The sequence below is a fragment of the Xiphophorus maculatus genome, chromosome 22, assembly GCF_002775205.1.
Source record: "Xiphophorus maculatus strain JP 163 A chromosome 22, X_maculatus-5.0-male, whole genome shotgun sequence".
Classification (NCBI taxonomy): domain Eukaryota; kingdom Metazoa; phylum Chordata; class Actinopteri; order Cyprinodontiformes; family Poeciliidae; genus Xiphophorus; species Xiphophorus maculatus.
Window position 1 is genome coordinate 10,644,101 of NC_036464.1, and position 14,811 is coordinate 10,658,911.

At 37.2% G+C, this 14,811-nt stretch overlaps 1 protein-coding gene across 30 annotated transcripts in view; it reads right to left on the bottom strand.

Moving 5' to 3' along the window:
- Positions 1-5,540: 5,540 nt before the first annotated feature.
- The window catches only part of nrxn1 (neurexin 1), a 258,531-nt gene continuing 249,260 nt past the window's right edge, over positions 5,541-14,811 (bottom strand). For 29 of the 30 annotated variants that reach the window (XM_023327268.1, XM_023327262.1, XM_023327252.1 and 26 more), the window contains one exon: positions 5,541-7,327. In XM_023327268.1, the coding sequence (XP_023183036.1) occupies positions 7,023-7,327 (305 nt within the window). In that variant the 3' untranslated portion in view covers positions 5,541-7,022. The remainder of the gene's footprint in view (positions 7,328-14,811) is intronic. The other variant, XM_023327244.1, reaches the window with a different exon arrangement.

Sequence of the window (14,811 nt, forward strand, 5' to 3'; positions counted from 1 at the left end):
GAAAAACAGAGCTGAAATTTTAACATTAAGGCTTTTCTTGTGGCAACCAAACACACTAAAAATTCTTTGGGTCCATAATCTATACTTCCAAGCCTGAGAGTTGTGGACATTTGACCGCCGGTGTTGCTACACAGCTCATGTGATAAGCACTTCCTCAAATAATATAAATCGCGATGCATTTATGCCCTGAAACAAAGCTTTTTTTTGGCTGCGGTATTGATGAAAGAGAAGAAACGAGGGGCCTCAAGACAATACAAACAATGCAGGTTTCAAAAACAAGGCTTTGTGAATATTTTATCAGTTACAAAACATGTTCAGCCTGAATGTCAGGCCTTCGAGATACACACGACTTTGCTGAGAAACACTAAATGTAAACAGTGCTTCTTTTGCCTATGTTGCACACACTACCCTGAATTTAAACATTCTCAACTCATATTGCCCTTTGAATAAAAGATGCATCAGTTTAAAACAGTCCTTCTAAAGCAACGGAAGAGTTTGAGATTTCTTCCGGCTGATGTCAAGAAATGCTCTCTGCCAACATCCTCAGGGTAGGGGATACTTTAGGCATGATCCACTTGGCCTGGAAACATTCCGATTTATAGATTGTAGATGGGTTTCCTTGAAGATATTTTGAGTTACTCAAGAAGAACAGGAAACAGTGTGTGTGTTTTGTAACATAAAACAGGGTTCTGTACTTCCTGCTTTCATGTTATTGTGAAAGAAGATGCAGTCCAGTGAAAAAAAAAAAAAGTTTTGTTTTTATGTAACACTTAAATGTTTCATGTCGTCAAAAAGAATATTATAAATGCAAAATTTTGGTTTTAAGTTATGACATAATCCTGCAAGAATAACTGGGTATTGCTGATGGACGGATTTAAAAAGCTGTCCAAACAAAGCTGTCTTTTTAAAAAAAATTAAAAGAACGTTAAAACTGGTTCAGTGTTTATGCTACCTTTAGCAGTAGCCTGGCATTGTTTGCAATGACAGGCAATGAGTATTTTACATTGCTGTTGTAGAATTTTCCTTGCTTTTTGTAGATTTTGTTAAATTCAGTCATATTGAAGGTTTTTCTAATATGGTTAAACTGTATATAGTCATGCACAGCATATAATTTAGATTTATGTTTGAATTTTGACTAAGCAACTCCAAATCTAAGCACTGACTGGAATCACTCTAGATTAATATGTAATCTGCCGTTGGCTCTGAGTGCTGTGTCTTCATTCTGTTTTGTATGGGTCTTTTAAACTTTGTGTCATATTGTTTTTATATTTTATAGTTGCATGCAACCAAAAGTAGCATGAGCATAAGGCCATCAACTGGACATTCTCCTTCAGGTGTAATGGGAAGCATGTCTTCCAAAATGTTCCATGTGTGTTTTACCTGTTTTTTGGTCAGCAGTTGTTTTGATATTGGACTAATCTGAGGAATATTTTTTGGCTCAGTCTTTCTTTTTTTACTGTTGAATGCTGAACTCTGACCCACACCGTGAGAAGTATGTCCAAAAGTGTTTTAGATATTGGTCTGGGGTTTTTTTATGACCTCCTGGGTATGTCCTCAATGCTTACTTTGAGTAATTTTGGTAGAATGATTGCTCCTGGGAAGGTTCACGTCTGTTTCATGTTTGTGGATAATGGCTCCCACTGAGGTTTACTGGAGACGCATAGCCTTAGAAATAACTTTTAAATCTTAACAGAGTGATAGATAGTGACTCCTTTTTCTCCTTTATTTAAATTTCTTCAGAAGGGTGCACTATGTGTTGCTTGATCGATCCTTTACCCTGCTCTATACTGTTTGAAATGTTATATTTAGGTAATTTCTATTGGTTAACTTTATTCACATACATCTCTGCAAAAGAAGTTTAGTTAATCTATGATTTAGCAACTTCCAGAAATATTTTTTTTCCATAGTTATTTCTTATCATTTGAAAGCGGCTCTCTGTACTTGAGATTATCTCCATCTGACCTTAAAAAATTAGTGATAATTTCATTTAACTCTCCTGTTATGTTTGTTTCTGAGATACAGCAATAACTCCCCTGGTCATCTTGACCAGGGGAGTGTTTAATCATGCAATAGAGTCAGAAACCAAAAAATTCCTCCAAAACATTTTTGTATCTGATTATTAACTCCAATACTAACCATTTCAATCAATATTTGTGCAATGATGTTTTTTTATTTCTCACAAATAAAGGATCAATGACAACAACCTACTCATTTACTCATTTGGACATAAAAATGGAATTTACATTTTTTATGTCCACTGAAAAAAAAACTAGATACAAAAAAAACAATAATTTCCTTGAAATTGATCTTTTGTAATATTTTTTATATTACATTTAAATTTTTTTTTCAATGGGGATCTTTATAATTGAACTTGAGACACACATTGACCCGCTGATTAAAATCAAGATAAATGAGTCATACAGAGAGTATTTATGTTTTCCTCCACTTCTGCTGAGTGTCCACTCAGTGTGGGTGAAGTTTGCCCACGGGAACAGTAGAGATCCCCGTCAAAAGTTGTGTGAACACCTGCTTTCTCGTAGTTTCCTAGTGAAGTAAAAAGAATAGTGAGTGCGTGGGTATGTGGGCGTGGGGGTGTGCAGGTGTGCGTGTGGTGAAATATAGTTCATAGCTGCAAGAAAACATATAGAATTGGACAATGTTTAAAATCTCTTTTACCCTTCAACTTGACCCGAACGGTATCTATGTAAAATGTAGACGCAGCGGGGGTTGCAAATGTATAAAATGAATACATTTTCGATTTATATGTAGAGATAATCTGTTAGCACAAATAGAAAAAGTTTCATGCAAATAAATACTTCCAACTATTTAAAAAAAAAAAAAAAACTTTAAAATGGGTCAATTTGACCCGCAACATAACAGGAGGGTTAACACACTGATGAACATTTTGGGTTAAAATCAGCAGCATGTTTCACTGAAGGGAAAGAGTTTACAATTGTGTTGAATTGTTTCATTCTTTTACCACAAGTTTTATTAACCAAGTGACACATTTTTTTTTCTTTTTCTGGTGCAGTTCTTCAAAGAATTTGTTCTTTCCCTTTGCAATCATTATTTAGCGGCATGATGTTGCTACTCAGGGATTCTGGTCACGTATATAATACAATTTTAATTTTCTAAGTGGTAACTTTTCATATCACCACAGTTTGCTGACATGTTGCTAGCTTTGAAAAAAAAAAATTACATGTTTTCAGTGAACTTAACTGTAAAGTAGAGCTTTGTTATTAGTTTCCAGTCTTTCTTTGTTTTTTTGCAATACTATCTGATGTCTGTACATCACATTAAAATGTCATATCAGATCCCTAAATACTGTGTTTGTTTCAGAATTAATGTTTTGTTACACTTTAACCTGCCTGACCAGACAAAAAAAAAAGCTCAACAAGGAAATAAGTAGATAAAATGTCTTTGATCAAACTATGGTACTAGATTTGTTTCTCTTGAGCGTAAGTTTTTCCCTTTACTGTCTTGTTGACATATAATTGGATGCAGTCGACACGCATCACATTAGGAACCAAAATCTGACAGATGAACTGGCTCAAAGAACCCCGGTCTGTCCCGTTTTACACTTCAGAGTCTGTTTACATGTCTCAGAGATTAATGCTCCAAGTTTAAAATGTGCCACGTAAAAACGGTGAAAAGTTTCAAACCTGTCTTCCTAGCTGATACATGTCAAATGGTGTCATTTGAGTAAAGATTGAAGGCTACAAGTTAGAAAATGAAAGGCAAATCTGTGGGTGTGAAGGTACACAGGGGTGAGCGTACCAAATGTAGCTTGCCGAGCATCTCTGCTAGAGTCTAGTGGCTCGATGCAACATTAGAAATTACTAGTATAGCTCCCGCAGCTGCAGTCATCCAATTGATTTAAGGGTAATGGAGGTCCCATAGATTTCGGATGAAAGAAGAGCAAATAGACAAAAAAAAAAATCAAAACCCGGTAATCACAAAACTTAAGGGTGTTTACATGAGGTTATTAAATCACAACAGCAGATGGCCTCGATCCGATCCAGTACTGGTACTGGATGAAGTACTGATGTAGTTCTGGCATCCGCTATCAGGCCCAGCCACAGTATATTGATCCTGGCACAGTTGTTCTGTGTAGCTGGAGGTTGTATGTTGGTTGAATTTACCCTGAAGTTAGGGCTTACAGCCAAATGTTTAAACATATGGACAGAGCTTGCAATGAGAAACTACTGTCAGTGGAATATCCGTTGCCTGCAGAGGGAGGACTCAGCATCATCTTCTTTGGAAAAATGTTGGTGAAAACAAGAAAATGAGAGATACTTGTTGATTGTATTTCGTGCAAAAAGAAAAAGAAAAAGTAATAACAGAGGAAAAGTAGAAGTGTACACAGGAGCAACAGAGTTTTAGGAATGACAGGAAGGCTAACTGAAATAGGGAACATTGCTTATATTTATTTATTTATTTATTTAGCTCTCAACATCTAGCTGCTGTGGAGCTGAGAAGCTCAGGGGGTGCAACATGGCTCAGTGGTAGAGCAGGTGCACCATCTGTGGAGACTAAGCAGCTGTTCTGGTTTGATTCCTATCTCGGTCCATTTACCGCATGTCTTCCCCTTTCTCTGTGTCTTTCTTCCAGGCCACCAAAAAATGAATAAACCCCACTAGAGCAACACCAGTCTTCAAAAACTCTAACAATAGAATCTGCTGTTGCACTCTGCAACAAAAATATATTTTAAATACATCGTTATCACATGTTTTGACTTCATTAACTGAAATAGTTAACTCCTATTTGGCAGAAAGGCTTGTTTGCAAGTAATTTTGTCACTTTTCAGAATGTTTTAGCTCCATTTTCAACTTCAACAAAGTCCCAGACCGTAGGCACATAAAAAGACATAAAACCACTACATTTATATTTTGAGGTCTATTGTAACCATTCAACATTTCTCCAAATTTCTCTCAGAGGTCAGTGCTTGGATTTATTTAACCAGGTGAGACAACTGAGAACTAGTTTTCATCTACACGCTGATCTCTGCAATAGGCAACAGTAAAAGTAAATAATACAAACAAAACATAATTTCTCCCAATTCTACAGTCAATTTAGCAGCTCAGCAATCTGACAAGAATGCCATTATAGCCATGAAAAGGGCATCTTCCTGATGCCTGTTTTGTAATTATTGAAAAAGTACAGATGAAGGACGCAAATGCGGTAAATATAACTTGAAGTGATTGTGCGGCTTATTCCTATATACCTTTTTACAACACCATGATTGTAAACAATACCAAAGGCATTGAGGATCAGAAAATGTTGGCATGAGCAGATTTTAAAATTCTGATATCATGATCAGATCTGAAATAAAAAATACTGGATTGGAGGAAATCTAATCACAAAAACCTGCAATTATATTATAGAGCTTGTCATCATACTAGTTTAAGTTCACTTAGGTAATGTTTTATTAATTTGCTTTTCCAAAACTAGTTTTAATAAGGAAACCTTTTAAACTTGGGAGTACAAGAAATACATTTGAAATAAAAGACTTGGAATTAAACAAAAGAGCAGCAAACAAAGAGAATTCATAATCATCATTTATAGTTCATGGTCATTTTTCCTCATACTCATTCCAAGTACAGATCTGGAAAGCAGATTTGACAGACAGAATGACAGAACAAACACAGAACAGTTGAAATGGAGGCTTATTTGACCTATTCTCCTCAGGATTTAGGGTCAGCCCAAGCACACATCGTCCACTGTTTTAGTACCACTTTGGGGGAAAAAAAACACGCACACAAATTAATTTCTCCTAATCCAGCCTCATAATCATCTCATTCATATTCTTCTTCATTTTCACCTATCTAAATCAGGATGGAGGAGAAAGGCAGTGATTCCTTGAAAGAGATTCACACGAGACTCCATTGTTGGTGTCTCGTGTGGTTTTCGGGAATGGATAGGCTATTACTGGTCCAGGATTATCTATCTCAGGTTGGCATTTGTATAAAAACTATATAGGAATACATGTAAAAACAAGGAGATTTCAAATTATCATTCAACTGAGAGAAAAACATGTCCTCATAAAATCTTCTATGTCTAGCAACACCTATTAACACATATGTATCTTTATTTTTTATTGTCTTTTTTTAATAGATTTTATTCCAAAATGGTTGAGGAGCAGTTATATTTTGCATCATCTTTACAACAGGCTATAAAACACCACTTTGTCACAGTCCAGAAAGCACATATAGATGTGGTTGTACTGTTTATAAACATATGTACTGTAATAAGATAATTTGCGTGCATGGCTCCCAGGTGGTAACCTTTTCTCAGATCCCCAGGAATCCGAGGAGAAACACTGTCCCCTTAAGATCACACAACGTGGAATATGAATGTCTCCACTTTCTCTCTCAAAGAACTGTCCTTGTAAATCAGACCATTTCATGAGACACAACCATCTGTTCTAATCTTTACACTGCAACAGCTCAGTGAAACAAATAAGTCTTGGCCGGACTTCACTGCCTCTTCGGTGAGTGCTTTGGCCTAAAATTTTCCACCGTGAGATTTCTTTTCGTCCTTCCTTCCCTTCTGGAGTCAATGTTTGGCATATTTATGGTATGTATTTATTGATGCAGTGTGCCATTTTCTCTAGAAAAAAAAGTCAACCACACAAACACAGGCAATGTAAATGCAGTTTGTAATGTTGAATCTCCGTCTGCAAAGTGCGTCTGTACTCTTCTGTTCCCAGAAACATGACAGATGGGTGACATTACTCTGGCCCAGGAACAAGTCACACATGGGTTATTATTGTTTGGTTCATTTTAGATATTAGCCAGTCCGTTTCCTTAGAGTCTCTCTCTGGACAGTATGTCCTTTTTGTTTGGGGTTCTTTAGAGTAAAGAAATTTATATTTTTATTTTCAGTTTATTTTGTAGGGCATTAGCTTGTACGAAAAAAATGACTAGATATTGTTCATCTTTGTTATTATCCTGTACACATGTTTATGTCCTGATCTATCTTTGAGACAGATGTCGGTCTAGAAAAGACCAAAGGGTCCTCAGTCACACGTAGTACTCTTTGTCCTTGTTCTTCTTGTTCTTGCTGGAGGTTTTTGGGTTGTTGATGGGTTTCTCTTTGACTACTGTGCCATTGGATTGTGCTGAGTTGCTGATGTAGTTGCGACTCTCATCCACGTGATACGATCCCTCATCTCTGTTACGGTACTTGTACATAGCATAAAGGAGGATGAGTATACACAGGGCAGCTGCTGCTACAATGCCAACCACCATCCCCGTTGTGCTGCTGGACTCCCGGAAGACCTCTGACGTGCCCGGATAACCCTTCGGTCCAGATCCTGTGGGACTGGCTGCAGGCAAAACAAATACAAACAGTTACCTAACAGGCTCTAACATGCATTTACTTCAACGTCTTATCATTGCTATCATATCATTTTAAGCAGTAAATTGAACTTTAAAAAGTTTCATTCAGCACATGAATTATGACTAGATATTACATGAGAGATTATGCTTGACATACCATGATGTCTCTTGCAGAAAATGATCATGCTCCTTAACCTTTTTGATGTTTGTCACATTAAAACTTGATGTATTTTATGAAAATTACACAAGATAGGCAAACACAAAGTACTGCATAACTGTGAATTGTAAGAAAAAGAACATTTTCACAAATAAGGATCTGAAAAGTGTGGCATGCATTTATATTCACTTTGTAGAACGCCTTGTTACTGCTGGTGGTTCTACAAGCCACCTGCCAACCTTGTCAACTTGAAATTTGATAAGGTTAAATTTTAGTTCAATTTCAGTGAGGCTGTAAGCATCGATTAAATACACTCATTAGATTACTTCAAAGGAAATTGGATATTATTTAGAAGTATCAGATTAAAAGGGTGTGGATTACATATGCATGTCACAACTTTCTATTACTTATTTATTTTTTTCCACTCAACTGAGCTCTTTTGTGCAGTCTATTGAAAAAAATCTCAACATAGAGTCATAGAGATTTGCAAAATTAAGTTGACAAAATGTGAAAAATATTTAAGTAAGGCACTGGATTTTCTTATAAGAGGAAGTTTGCTAGTAGTTTCTGACAAATTGACAATTAGTGTCATGGATCCCAGTAAGTTGTTTACATATATCAACCAAGAATCACAAGACTCTAAAACACATTTGTCCTTTGGTAACAAAATAAGAAAAGAAATTTGACCTAATAAAAATAAGCTCATCACAAATATAAGAAAATAACTGAAATGTAAAATTTAAATTAACCACTACCACAGTACTACAACGTAACTTGTAAACACATTGCAAAAACATATAGTAAACAATGCAAGTCATGCCTACCCACTCATAGACAGACAGTAATTAACTAAAAGCCTTGGAGAAAAGACACTGTTGAATGTAGATGTTAGAGGCCAGAAGGCAGCTTGTACCACAGAGCAAGGCTCAGTAACTGAAAGCTTCCTCAACAAGCAACAACAGATTAAATTTTTAATACAACTGGAAAACCTACTCCTGTTGACCCAAGAGGAGGAAACTGGTTGACAAAAACAATCAGAGATGGAAGAGTGGGAAATGGAGCATGCAAAAGAAATCTTCTAAATTTGCAGACAAAACGGGCAAACTACTGTGTTAGGGATTCACTGAAAAACACAGCTAAAAGCTTGTGGCTCATTACTCGTTTTACAGCACAGTCATGAATGAACAGACAACATTTTCAGCTTTCCTTACATACAGCATTAGACATGATGCGACAGTATCACACAGTCGCTGAAAATAAATCTCTCACAAAGAAACAATTCTTCAGCTGACTAAGCAGATTGAGCCAAAGACTGCTCCCACTTCTGTTTCCAAAACAATACCATTCAATCGAACGTATTCTGGAAACACATGAGCTGCCTGATATCACCCAGTCTCTCTGTCATGTCTGTCTGTTGTATTTTTGTGTTAGTCATCAGTTCTGTAAAACTCTCAGAATTTAAGAGCATTCTCTCTGATTTTCTTCCTCATACTTTTAATAAAACTTTTACAAACAAATATTGTGGAAAAAACCTTCAAATTAAATCCATATTTTCCTCCTGTGGATATTTGTTTGTATTTGAATTGTGCATTGAATTGAATCTGACTGGTGGATCTAGTCTCCCAACTATCTAAAGATGAGTCTCTAAAATCTTAAACAGGCTTTTTTGCTGCTTGCAGGACAGGTTTAGAATCCTCTAAACCAGGGGTCCCCAAACTTTCTCCTGTGAGGGCCACATAACTTGTCCCTTCTCTGATGGGGGGCCGGGGTCAGTTTGTAACAGAAAAGTGTGACGATTGTAAGAGTGCTAAACATAAAAATGTATTGTTTTTCAGAAAGCACAATCAAATAACCTTTTCTGGATTCTTCAGAGAACAAAAGTCAGGAAATAACACTATTTATGAAATAAATAATAACCAAATAACACTGGTTTCTCCACATAAAAAAAAGGGTTAGGGTCAATTATATGCCTGTATAAAATAGTTACTAACTAGTAGTTAATAATAAATAAAGTTCATTACTAAGGAACATTTATTTTATTGCAAAAGTCCAACTTATCAAATAAAAATGCACATATATGAAAATACTCTGGTATTGTTCAGGGGGCCGGACCAAATGTGGAGGCGGGCCGCATCTGGCCCGCGGGCCGTAGTTTGGGGACCACTGCTCTAAACCATAAAAACACCCACTTCTTAAATCATTGGAAAATGTTCGTGCTGGTGTATAATTCTGCAGTAGGTTCTGCTCTACTGTGAAGTTTACTGTCTCCAAAGTTAGAATCAAACACAAAATCCACATAGAGGGCTCAAGATTTATTTATTTTTGCTAAATCCAAATATCTCAAACAAACTCCTGAAAAGTTTACAAGGGAATTCACAAAGCATTTCAATCTCCTTCATTTTTTGCTACTGATGCACTGGATTAAAAAAAAGATATCACTAGACAAAAGCTGACACAAACACACCCAGCAAGTGTAGCAGATGGAAGCAATTTGAACTTATTTTTGCGTCAGATCACAATTGTCCCCTTTTCAGCACGAATGTAAGAGGTGCTGTAGTAATTAAAGTGACAGAAACAAATGTTTTACTATTGCCAGCAAATAAGTCCAAGTTTTGAATAAGAATTGAATAAGAATTCACCAAAGCTGTCAGAGTAAAATATTAACTTTTCCAACTCAACAGGTGATGCTGGAGATTGCAAGAGAAAATAGTGATGCATCAGCATGACTAGGTTATTCAGAGACAAAGATTATTTAATTAATTTTGATAATATTTAAGCTACAAGCTATCAGCATCAGTTTTTGTGGAAAATCTATGAATCTATGTAGCAAATATTCTGAAACACAAGTATTCTGAACGTTTTAGGCCTTCAGAATGCCCAGGAATTTGTACAGTTTGTGATTTATATAAATATAAAACAATATAGATGGCCTTTTCCCTAAATACAAGCATAACATCTAATTGAATCTTCAGCAAATTGCATTAATGCAGAGACGTTATCTGTTTCAGAGAGGTTCTGCTTCTAGTATCAAAATCAGAAGAACATGCAGATTCAGGTTTGCATGTGCTGCAGTACTCACAAACACTTTAACTTGACCCTTAGACAGCTGCAGTGTTTTGGATCAGACTGAATCTGATTCTAGTTGCCCCTTAGTTCTAATAAAATCATTTCAGAGTTTCTTCATATAACTAAAATGTCTGTCCCATTCAGCTGGGAAGCATAAATTGTAAGTTTCAGATACAGAAGCTAATGACATTGATTTTATTGTGTTTGAATAAAATAAAAACAACCGTTAATTGTATTTATTGATGTTCACTGTCTTTTTCCCCTCAATTTGTTCCTTTTCTTTTATCTCTTGTTTTTTTTCTTCTCAGTTAATGGTGTGCTATAAAAATAATTGCATTCCTTAGCTTTTAAATGAAACCATTTCTCTAAAAATGTCTTTAGCGTTTCTCCTTTTCACAAGTCATCCTTCAACTCCTTTGATCTATTCAGAGTAGTATTTTCCAACAAGTATCTCCCTTCTCCTCCAAGGACTCAGTCTTCAGTCCAAAGCAACTTAACTACATCAAAAAGAAACATAGACAACAACATTTTGCTGGTACTGATGTTTGTGTAAGCACTTTGTTTCATCTACTCCAGTCCTTATTTCATGATTGAACAAAAATATGTTTTTCCACCTACTTATTACAAATTACCACGGGAAACATTTCTGAAAACCATAAATGCAAAGTTTATACAATATGATGTTAAAATGTGTGATTACTTTGAAAGTATAATTTTCAACATTGAATAGGCTGGTGATTACACATAAGAAGACTGACTCAGTGCATTTGATAGCTCCTTTTGTTGTTTTGTGCTGTCTCTGTGTTGTAGGTTTTATCAGGTAAAATACAGACTCAGTTTATGTCTCCGCTTGAGTGACGTTTTAATGTTTAGACAGGCACTGTGCTGAGCTGTGTTATTCACAAGCTAATTACCTCCACAGACAGCATATATCCTTGTGTTAGGATGAGTTTGTTCCTTCCGGAGCTATAAGCATTAAAAGTGCTAACTGTAAAGGGCAAAAGTCCTCCAAGCTGTCTGTAAAGAGACAAGAGGCCGCTGCTCCTCATTGACATGTTTTCCACCACGTTTAGACCCATCAGCGGCCCAAGTATGCTTCCAGTGCCAGCAAACATTCAAGGACAAGCGCAGCGTTCCACCAGGGGATTGAGTGTGACTGAGCGTTGCAACAGATTAGCTTTGCCTGTGACAAGCCCACTTATCCTTGCAGACAGGTGTGAAGAATGCCCTCGCCTTGTGGGCAAAAGCCACTGGTTGACTAGGCACGTCCCCAGCAAGCCGTTGTTCAGGCATTAAACATCGAGCTATTTTCATATTTGCTGTCTGTCCTTTTAAAGTCGAAAGAGTTCAGAGAGTAGATAACAGATTGATGGAAGGGAGAGACCTCTGTCTGAAACTCTGGGGGTTTTATCTAAAACCTTGGCTGGCTCCTCCTGTGAGCTAACTGAGCTAGAAGAGTTGAGGAGGCAGGCAGCCACAATCTGAAATATCAGCGGTGAGCCATGTGACAAAAGTCCCACAGTGAGCTGTTCTTCTTGTGTGATCTGACACCTCCAGCTCTGGGCTTTGTTATTTCCTTCTGCCTGGATCTGTTGATTGGCTCCCCCCAGACTGCATTCATCCTAAGACGTTAAAGCCTCAATTAGCTGACCACGATTCTTTATTTCTTTCATTATGGGTAAGCTAAAAATATATATATCTTAACAAAGACTAGTCAACAGTGACCATACACAACACTGAATTTACTAGAGAACCTTCAAGTTTAGTCTATAACAATATGCATTCATAGCAGCTCATTAGCTCTCACTTAGTCTCGGTAGAATATTTCAAACCGCCGCTTGATTGAATCTGCCATAGTCCACTAGATCACCTGATGAACCTCATGATTCAGGCCATTTGTTACCCGTGAGCCCCAATCTCCCTCACATTGAGCTGAGGCACAGTAATGTGTTCGACATCAGGCCTTCAAGAAAGCCACATAAGGACCTCAGGCAAATTGCATCTGCCTGTCTGTTCATTAGCACTCCATCACCTCAGAACGGAGGCACATAAACTGAGAAAGAAATAGCGCCTGAAACAAGTGTTTAAAATGATGGCTGCTCTCATACGCTCTACTCAAGCGTACCCAAGGGTAAAATTAGACATGGGGAAAATGACCTTAAAGTGGCGCCTGGCTTCTTGGCAGCATAGCAGGGGTGCGCTTGTGATGCGATGGAGGTAAACTCAGGAGGGTTAACTTTTGAAGGATTGCACTTGTGTTAAAGCTGCCAAAATAACTTTGTCCTCTTCATCTCATCCCAGAGTGAGATTTAAATTACAGTATCACATTCAGGGCCATCATAAAGCCCTTGCTGGTTTACTTACAAGGACAACAGTTAATGTTTCAGGCATTTCGCCACAAATCATTTGCCTTTATTTCTCAAGAAGAGATGAAGAAATGGAAGCGATAAACAAAACAACAGCAGGATAAGAACAATGGCGGCCATAAAACCGAACAATCAAAACACGTAAATGCTGAGATTGCTTCGGCTTCAAGTGTCAGTCTGCCACAGCAATTTGTTTTTTAAAAAGCGTCTTTTCTCCTGATTCTCTCAGGGTTCTTGAGCTTGGATACATGAGCCCGTTTGGCGAAGATATCAGGGAACATGTCATTTAAAAGCCTGTTGTGGATTTCAGTTCTCTTTGCCTGACTTCTTTTTTGCCACATGCACTCAAGGAAAGAAATAGGATCAGAGATACTCTCCTGTCAAGTGGGATTTGAATAAATGGTTCTCTTCAAAGACTATTTTTCCTCATTTGTCTCCAGCGTGAGGGTTCATTTGTTTGGTAATTTGTCACAGGGTGAGCAGGTTGATAAGGGTCACGGATGAAGGAAGGCGCAGAGTGGGGTGGGTGGGGGATTGGTGGTGGGGTTTGGTTTATTTCAGGCGTGTGAGAGGCTTATTTGGAGGTAATGAAACAACTATCGCAATTGAGGATATAGAATAAACTGGCTTGACCTTTTATTAACCGTTGAGACTAGTTTGTGTTATTTTAAGTGAAAAGTATCCTTTTTAATAAATTGATTGATAAATTGGGCAACACTTAATTTAGTTATGGGTTTTCGCAGTGCTAGGGTGCCATGCACACATGACCATTTTGTCAAGTTACAGCCAATCAATCATATGTGTTTTAGGAGGGCATTTTGCAAACCCCTTATATAAAACAGCATCTAACTTTATAAAATGATAGAATTGGATAGAATACTTTTAAAATGTTCTGTTCACTTTCCCTGAGTTGGTATTTTGTAGAACCACCTACAAGCTGAAATTATAGCTGACAGGGACAAATCTTTAAACTATATCCCGATCAGCTTAGCCAATTTTTATAAAACAATTCAAAGTCAGTCAGACTGTATAAATGCTGTATGTGAGAACATACATTTTTAAGTTTGGAAAAGCAGTGGAACCCTCCCTGTTTGTGGGTCTGTATTCTCAAATTCAAGTAATCATGGATTATTCTGTGGAGTGTAACTTAATATTATGTGTAGAGAATTTTCCTGTTCATTCATTTTGCTAGGCTGTTTGACATACTATAGGCACAAATTTCAGATACATATTTTCTAGTTTTGAAAATGATGTGTATCACTTAACATAGTTCAATCTTTTAAAAAACCAAACAACCTGATAATACAGTTAGGTTTGTGGTTGTGACAAATTCTGGAAAAGTTTAATTGTCTGAATACTTTTGAAAGGAGCTATACTTTAAATGGTTTTTAGACAGTGAGCTGCTTCCGTAGGAAGCAAGACTTAGTTGGTTTGCTTTGTGATATTTTGCTGTTAATCTGTCAACCAAATTAGTGTTACACAGTCACATTTCACATATCCAGTTATATCATTAGCTGTCAAAGCTGTCACAGAGCCGGGGATCAGTCTGGGGACCGGTCACTGTATCAACAGCAGCAGAGCCAAAGCATTTATTAAATCCCCCTCCTCTCTCTTTAATTATCTTTGTGTCCTCAAGAAGTGATGCAAGCCATCATGTTCTTGAGACACGCTGGCAGTGTGCCTCGTGATATCTTACATGTGTGTCTCTGAAGTGGCTCCGCTTATGCTGATGGTGGATGATGAGCTGTGAGCTGGGTGAGCATGAAATGGAGGGAGAATTATTAAAAGGTCTTTGATTTAGCTCGGTAAAAGGTATGGTGCTGTTTAAACCGTTTTCCCCAGAGGGATTCAACTAAAGGAGCCAAGATGAAAGTAGAGGACT